Source organism: Podospora anserina, chromosome 1, assembly GCF_000226545.1.
Source record: "Podospora anserina S mat+ genomic DNA chromosome 1, supercontig 5".
In the NCBI taxonomy this organism is placed as follows: domain Eukaryota; kingdom Fungi; phylum Ascomycota; class Sordariomycetes; order Sordariales; family Podosporaceae; genus Podospora; species Podospora anserina.
In genome coordinates, this window is record NW_001914829.1 from 40,163 (window position 1) to 48,199 (window position 8,037).

At 54.7% G+C, this 8,037-nt stretch overlaps 3 protein-coding genes across 3 annotated transcripts; 2 read left to right on the forward strand and 1 right to left on the reverse strand.

Annotated features, from left to right (window-relative positions):
- Nucleotides 1-78: 78 nt before the first annotated feature.
- Nucleotides 79-843, forward strand: PODANS_1_20440 (uncharacterized protein; the record flags this gene model as incomplete). Its single annotated transcript, XM_001902965.1, has 1 exon — nt 79-843. One exon carries the CDS (start codon nt 79-81, stop codon nt 841-843), a length of 765 nt encoding a protein of 254 aa, XP_001903000.1.
- Nucleotides 844-1,571: 728 nt separating this feature from the next.
- PODANS_1_20450 (uncharacterized protein) lies at nt 1,572-2,872 on the reverse strand (the record flags this gene model as incomplete). Its single annotated transcript, XM_001902966.1, has 2 exons — nt 1,572-2,712; nt 2,757-2,872. The coding sequence occupies 2 exons, from the start codon at nt 2,870-2,872 to the stop codon at nt 1,572-1,574; spliced, it is 1,257 nt and encodes a 418-aa protein (XP_001903001.1).
- An 886-nt stretch (nt 2,873-3,758) lies between these two features.
- PODANS_1_20460 (uncharacterized protein) lies at nt 3,759-7,565 on the forward strand (the record flags this gene model as incomplete). Its single annotated transcript, XM_001902967.1, has 1 exon — nt 3,759-7,565. The coding sequence occupies one exon, from the start codon at nt 3,759-3,761 to the stop codon at nt 7,563-7,565; it is 3,807 nt and encodes a 1,268-aa protein (XP_001903002.1).
- Between the last annotated feature and the right edge of the window lie 472 nt (nt 7,566-8,037).

Genomic DNA, 8,037 nt, shown 5'->3' on the forward strand with positions numbered 1-8,037 from the left:
ATGATCTCAACCTCCCCACTCCCACATCATCACTAACCTCCCCTCCTTCCCCCCCCCCCCCCGAACCCAGCCATAAAAATGGAAGGTGTCACCGGCCCCCAAGGTCCCCGCGAACTCTTCGACTTCCGCACCCCCTCCTCCATCGAAGACTGCAAAGTCATGTCCGACGACGAAATCGGCGGCCTCTCCACCTCCCACCTCGACTGGATCGTCGCCCCCCCAGCCGGCTCTGTCCCCGCCTCCCAGCTCCCATCGCCCAACTCCCCCGGCTACGCCAAATTCTACGGCAACATCTCCACCCACCTCCCAGCCGACCGACCAGATATCAAACGAACGGGGTATGCCGCGTTTCGAACACAAGACCGGCCGCGTAATCTCTTTACCAGAGGACTGTGGGACATCGATCCGTACATCTACCTCGCATTGCGAGTCAAATCAGACGGGAGGAGTTACTTTGTCAATGTGCAGACAGAATCGATTGTACCGACGGATCTACATCAGCACAGGTTGTTTGTCAAGAAGCCGGGGGAGTGGGAGACGGTGTTGATCAAGTGGAACAATTTCGTCAGGACGAACCACGGGTTTGTGGTAGAGCCGCAGACGGAGATCTTGAGGCAAAAGGTCAAGAGTATTGGGGTGGGGTTGACGGATAGGATACCGGGGCCGTTTGAGCTTTGTATTGAGAGGATGTGGGCGACGAATGACGAGAGCGATGCGGATCAGGTGGTGGATGCTTCTGCTGCCGTTGCTGCGCCGGAACAGGAGGCGCCGGTGGTGGAGACGAAACAGGAGGGGGATTTGAAGACGAAGAGGGGGGAGAAGGTTGCTTGGGGGAGTCGGTAGTGTGTGCTGAGAGAAGAGGGGGATGTGAGATGGCGATAAGAGATGTGTAAATATACTGAATTTGTCATGGGCACAGTATGGAGAATGGGAACGGGCAAAAAGCTGATTCTACCAAATTAAGGGAACATGAAGGCAGTGTGAGACGAGAACGGCTCGGTTCATATGTTGACTGACATGTACATAAAAATCTCGAGCCAGCACTTCGCAAGACGAATATGCACTTTCCGATCTTGCCATCCGAAGTCAAATGTCATGTCGGGTATCATCAATCTCGTCGATTATTCATAGCCACTTCCCAATGAAGCCTTTCTACACAAGATACAAACAAGAAATCATCGCCTTTGCTCCATGCAACCAACTGATTCCTCCAAAACAAATCAGATTTGGCCTCACCCAAACGCCGTCCAGTATATGCAGAACCTCGATGCGCAAAAAAACACACAAGAAAAGCACAAGAAAAGCACAAGAAAAGCACAAGAAAAGCACAAGAAAAGCACAAGAAAAGCACAAGAAAAGCACAAGAAAAGCACAAGAAAAGCACAAGAAAAGCACAAGAAAAGCACAAGAAAAGCACAAGAAAAGCACAAGAAAAGCACAAGAAAAGAAGAAGAAAAAAAGAAGAAAAGAAAAAAAAGAAAAAAGAAAAGAAAAAAGAAAAGAAAAAAGAAAACACGCAGAAACCCCGCTACCGTGCACTCGTCGTGTTCAAAGCCCCATGACCACACCCGTTACTCCAAATCCATATCCGAATTGCTGTGGCTCTTCCCCCTATCCCATTCCCTCTGCTCACCCTTCTTGGTGTACTTGACCGAGTCAAACATATCCTTTTCACTTTCCTTGCCACCCCTTTCCCACTTTTTGATCTGTTCCTCTGTGAACCCGGCAGCCCGCAGTCTGTCAGCACCCTGTTGCTTCCACTTCTGCCTGTCCCGGAACAACTCCACAGCCGAGTCCCAGGTGTTGCTGCTGGACGTGTCCTGCTTAAGGATGTCATCCAGCGGCACATCGTTCTTCGGATCGTAGTCCTCCGCAAACCGGCTATCCATCGCCGCGGCGCCCCTTCTAGGAGCACCGGCGCCTCTTCCTCGGACACGAACTGGCGGCTCCGACGTTTGAGAGGGAGGTGCTGGGCCTATCAGCTCGTCCAGGGGATCGGAGTCCTCTTCGTCCACATGGCGATGCGGCCTGGAATGCCGACTGGACCGTGATTGATCTTTCTCGTCACGCTCGTCATGTTCGTGTCGCCTATGTGAATGAGAGCCACGGTCTCTACCGTCCTTCCCTGACCTCCTTCCATGCGGCCTGGAGTGATGGCGATGGCTGTCCTCCGGCTCGCTGCTGAGGGGGGAGCGATCCCGGTGTCGTCGCTCTCTGCGTTCTCTGTGCCCAGGAGAGCGGGACCGTGACCTTTCGTGCCGTCGGTGATGTGAGCGCTTTGTGTCGTCGTCAACCCTTCGGTGGGACCGTTCGAGATCTTTCTCGTCGCCATGCTTGGACTCGCGACTCTGGGAAGGCTCAGTCTTGGTTGAGGCCGAGTGGCGGTCTTTTCTGTCACTCTTCCTTTCCTTGGTGCTGTCTCGATCGCTTTTGGTATGGCTACTCTCGCCTCCTTTGCGACCCTGCAAAATGGAAGATATAGCCCCAAGTTGGCGGCGCCGAATGTCAGACTTGGTGGGGTTGAGTCGCTGTCGCTTCCTCTCTTCGACCGCGGTATGGTGGTTGAGCCGGGCTTGGGCTTCAGCGGCTTCCTTTGCAAGGAGGGCCTTGTTGTGATTCGCAGTCTCCTTTATTATGCGCCCGAGAAAATTGGTATTGGGCTTCGCCTTGTTCGCCGGCCTGGTCGTTGGGCGTACGGTCAGCATGGGTGGTCCTGATGAGATGGCCATGACGATGGAGGTTGCGGTGAAACATACTTGGAAGATCGGAAAGCTTCGAGACCGACTGACGAGTATTTGATGGAGGCATCGCTGGCTTCCTTTGCCAACAAGCCCGCCACATAGTCATCTGTGAGTAAGGTATCGTTTGCCATGTTTGCCGTGTGTTCAACCTTTCCAGAATGCGAAAAGCTGACGAAGGCCATCCATCAGAGTGGGAAGGAAATAAAGAATAGAGGGCGCAAACCCTAACAAAACAGCATTACTGATGAAGAGTAAGGCGGAAGGGAATTTTGAGGTGGTCGGTTGGCGGAGCAGGTTGCTGAGCCTCCTCGCGCATTGGGAGTTCACTGGGTGGTGTGTGCCAGACCGATCAGTTGCGGCTCAGCCAGTTGTGATCCTTATCAGGCACTTATCGCATATATCTCGTTTATCTTATCAGTCCTGCCTTGGCAACGGCATCAAACATCGTTTCTTATGCAACACCCCTTCAACCACCAGCTTTGATTTGGCCCTCTGGCCTATAAACAATGGAAGATATGTGAAAAATGAACATACACTCTTGCTATCTTACAAATGCCATCTCATCAATCCCCAGGCAAAACCGAACAGGGGTTTGAAACTCAGGTTCAATGGAACGTACTGTCATAGCCCTGCTAAACTTGAACTGCAGGTAGGTAGCATCAGGGGACCTGTGATGCGAGGCGAATCGCCCACAAAGGTCCAGCAGCAGCGGCAACTCTGAGAACTCTGTTTGCGGAACAAGAGAACAAACCCCAGATTCTCCAACAAAGCATGCATCGATTTCTTGATCAATGGATTGCTGCCATCGAGAACCAAAAGGTTCATGGTCAAAGACACTTGCCCCACCTCGCACGCACTAGCTAAAGCTGAACCCCCTCTGGCCTGTCTACTGCCCAGCCCCTCAATTAGCCCCAAGACCCCAGCCAAAGTGCCAAAGGGCAGCGGGCAGCCAGCACCAGCACGGGCCAGTGCAGTAGCAAAGCAATCAAGCCATTCCATCCACAATTCTCCAGCTTGATGAATGGAGCAGTGCACCAGACTGTGAAGACGACAATGGCCGCCGTGCAGCTCGAGGCCGACGCGATCGGCGGCGAGCTGCGCCTGATCCGAGATGCTCTGAGAGACTATCTCGACGATAAGATCCTTCTGCACAACCGCAAAGTCAAAGGCCCGACAACGAAAGGCGGACGGGAGTTTATGGAAGACATCTTGGGCCGTCTCGATCGAGTGTCCACAGGTGTCGATAAGCAGCTCTCATCACACAACACGCCTCCGCCAGCCAGAGGCCCCGATACTCCGGTATCTTACAACTCACCAGCTTCCCATCCAGTTTTGCCACCGAACGGGCTACCAGATGATGGACCGCTGAGAAACCAGGAACAGGCATCCTCACGACAGCCTTCACAACCTCTCGCGCCATCACTATCGCAACCCCTCCCGCCTCAGACCAATGGGAGCGGCAGCCTCGCTCCTGTCCACCATGCGGGACACCCATCTGGAGCCTCACGGGTACTCGAACCTCCGGCTGTGTCGGTGGAAGTACCCTCTAAGCCGAATACACCACCGACCCATAACTCAGAGCCTGCATCACCATCACCTGCCTTGGCCAATCAGCATCCTCATCAGTCACAACAGCCACAGCCAGATTTCACCCCTCGGAGTCCATTGAGCCCTCAAAGTCAGACGGAGAGTAAGGATCAAGGTCAGACTGAGACACAGTCGCGAGGCAAAGCTCAGGCCAGCAAGAGTCAGACGCCACAGGACCGAGGCATCACGTTGTCAAACGGAGCCGTCTATCATGAACCCATCGTACAGCCACACGAGGCCTCACCCCTCTTTGACTGCATGTACCAGGATGTCAACGACTTGAACGAGGAGCTCTTCGAACAGTACTCAAATCACCCCGTCGTCAAGGACAGGGGGTATTTCAAGCTCCAGGTCAGGGAGTTGCCTCCGCTCCAGGTACGAAAGGTTGAGCGCCCGAGCAAAGACCACGCAACCTCGTTCCGCTATCTGGCCGACAAGCAGGGACTAGTCAAGGTCGACACGGGCAAGAAGAAACGGTTCACGCCTCCGCATCTTCCATTTCCTGTTTCGGCAAAGACGCAGTGGACTTTACAGGAACAAAAGGAGCTCTGGAACACCTCGGCGGCGAACCCTCCCAAGGGCACACGGGGTTACATCATTGGCAACCCGCTGTTCGATGACATCGAGCTCCATCCTGGCAACAGGCTCAAATCGAGAGGCCGGACCATTCTCGAAGGCATCAACACACAATATGTGTACTTCAATTTGGAAGGACTAACTATCACCACTATGCATCGAGAAGATGCCCATGTGAGGTCGGAGAATCTCCTCCGGTCAGGCCAGCACAAGTTCTGGTGCTTTGTCAAGCCAGCCTTCTCAGACAGGTTGGAGGAGAGGATGGCGGCCGCGTATCCCGAGATGCGCCGATGCTCGCAGGCCGTCCGTCATCTCAGTCGCCACATCCCACCAGCCAAACTGGATGAATGGGGCATCGAGTACACTCTCGATTACTGCATCCCCGGCCAAGCGGTGGTCACAGAACCTGGGACGTACCATCAGGTACTGAACCTGGGTCCGAACTATGCTCTGGCGGTCAATGTTGAGTACATGTCATCCCCCGAGGACCCTCCGAACTACCGTTTCTGCGACAGGAACTGCCCCGATCCGTTTGCCATGAAGGCTACCGACTTTGGCATATACGGTGATCCCAATTGCCTGGCGGCGCAGGAGGAACAAGCCAGGCTCTCTGGAGAGAGGCCAGACCAAGAGGAACAGGCCAGGATGGCAGCACGGTCGTCCATGTTTCAGTCTGCCCCAGAGCAGCCGTCACCACCATCTCAATCACCCCTAGCTGCACCCCAGCTGACGCAATCTGTCACCCCGCCGCCAGAGCATAGCTCCTCTGCCGTCTGTGAGCCATCTCAATCCGGCTTGGTGCGGCCGGAAGCACTTGTACAACGCCGCGAGCCGTCAAGCCAGCCGTTGGCGGAGCCCAAGCTACATACGTTTCAAGGTTTCCAGCCTCCGCGAGAGAGCAGTCTCGGCTCGGTCCTTCGGTTACCGTCAGAGGCGGGGATGGTGACTCCGTCTCAAACGGTTAAGCAACCCGACCCATCGCCACAGCCCCCAGCGGCCCCGCCGCCGGTAGCCGTTGAACCTGCCACAAGGACATCGGAGCCACGTCGATCACAACCTCCATCCGAACCAGCTCCTGGGTGGGATAATGCCGTGTTCCGCGCAGAACAACAAGACCTGGCACCTCGCTCACAGCTCCTGCGCCATCCAAACACTTTCCTAGACGCCTCTGCACAACCCTTCCAGACCACCCATCAGGCTGCCCCTTTCTCACATCATCATAACCTCCCTTTGCTCCCTCCACCGCGACAAGCAAGCTCAGAGCCGCTTCGGAAAACCGCAAGGCTTGTTCATAACAGAAGATCTGCACCGACGGAACCGCTATCCCCTCGCTCGGCAAAGAGACAGCGCGTGATGGAGTACTTGCGTTTTGAGGATCCCTTCGGGGTAGATCCAGAGCCAGAGATGCCTCCGAGCTACTTCACTCATGCCAGTTCAAGTCTTGCAACGCTACTTCGCTCATGTCAAGATGACGTGTACAACAACATTCAGTCGCAGCAGGTGTCTGGAAGACCTGGCTTTGACCGGCTGGCGCGGCTCATCAGTGACTGGAGACGTTGTGTGCGAGAACAGAACCCGACGCCGTCGGGCTTAGACCTTGTCACCAACCTCGACCGCGTTGCCGGGGAGGAGCCTGAGCTGAACACGTTCCTTGGTCGGTTCTGCAAAATGAAGCTCGCAGAATGGCTCGATGCCAAAGCTGAAGAGCAGGAACGAGCTAGGCCGGCCTTCCAGCCGGCACAGCAAGATGCTACTGATCTCTTGCTCCAGGAGCTTGGCTGGGCCGAAGCTGAGAGGCACACGCTGAACGACTACATCCGAGAGGGCAAGTGCTGGAAGACAATCTGCGGAGCCTACGGCGGCCTTCTCTGCGTCATTCCACCCGATCCAGCCTTTCAGCAGCTGGCTCTCTTTCAGGACCAGGTGCTGATGTTTCACCATCAGCTCAACGACCCGTTCCTTCGCGCTATGTGCGCCGTGGGCAAGACCCTACAAGGCTGCATCTGGGAGAGCCGCGAACTGCCCGCCTTTGTTTTCGAGTCTGAAGACACCATTGCCCTCTCGACCGAGGAGCTGGGGCCGATGCTCAAGCAGTACAAATACATTACGGCCAACGTCTTCAACCCTCATGCGCCATACGAATGGCCAAAGCCAGTGGGCTGGAAGGCGTCCTGGCAGTGGCCGGTGGACCCGACAGCTGTGCTCCATGAGAAGTGGTGCAACGTCTGTAAGAAGAAGAAGTCATGTCGTTGTCACGCCAGGTTTGTACCAGCCATCCCACGGGTGTCGATTGACGGGAGCAAGGGCAGCGGGGTGCGTGTTATGGGAATGTTTAGAGCTAATGACATCATCGGCGAGATGTTGGGCGAGCTGGTGCCTCCCGGAGCGATCCCTAATCGGGAGTGGACGATGGAGTTTCGGCGTCCGGATCTTGACGATGTTGTCGTGGCTGAGCTCTACTCCAAGGAGCAGGGCAACTGGGCGCGGGTTGTGAGGCATTCCGCCCATCCTTCCTGCGAGATTTCCATCAGGAAGATGGAAGGCAAGTGGAGGATGCTGATTGTTGCCAGCAGGCAGCTGTTTGACGGTGAAGAGATAACTGTCAAGTACGGTCGTGGGTATCACAGGAACCAGGCCTATGGCATTGTTGAAGGGTTCTGAGCGCGGTTTTTTAACATTTGTCAGGGACATGTTATGGTCAACAACATCAAAGGCGTGAGTGTATAAAAGGTCTAGGATTGGGAACAAGGGCGGTGGTGGAAGCGGAGTAGCGGTGTCGTTTGTGTGGCTTTTCTTTCCGTGTTCGTATCCTTCGCGCATAATACTTTCAGGGGGTCGTTTTTATCTGCAAGAAAGGGAAGGAATGGGATTGGTGGATGGGTTTTCTGCCGGAAGGGTTGTAGGCGGGCAATTGCTTTGCTACACTGTATTTGTTTCTGCTTGCTTGTCGTTCACCGGCACATACACGACTTTGCATTGTCTTCTCGTTGCTTTTGTTACAGTTGCTGCTGCTCTGTCATGGCTACGTAACATAAAAAGACAGGTGATGTTTTGGCTAATGCAGTCCTTCGCTCTCTATATCCGACTCTTACCACTCGGACACACACCCTGGGACAACATAGATTATTTCCAT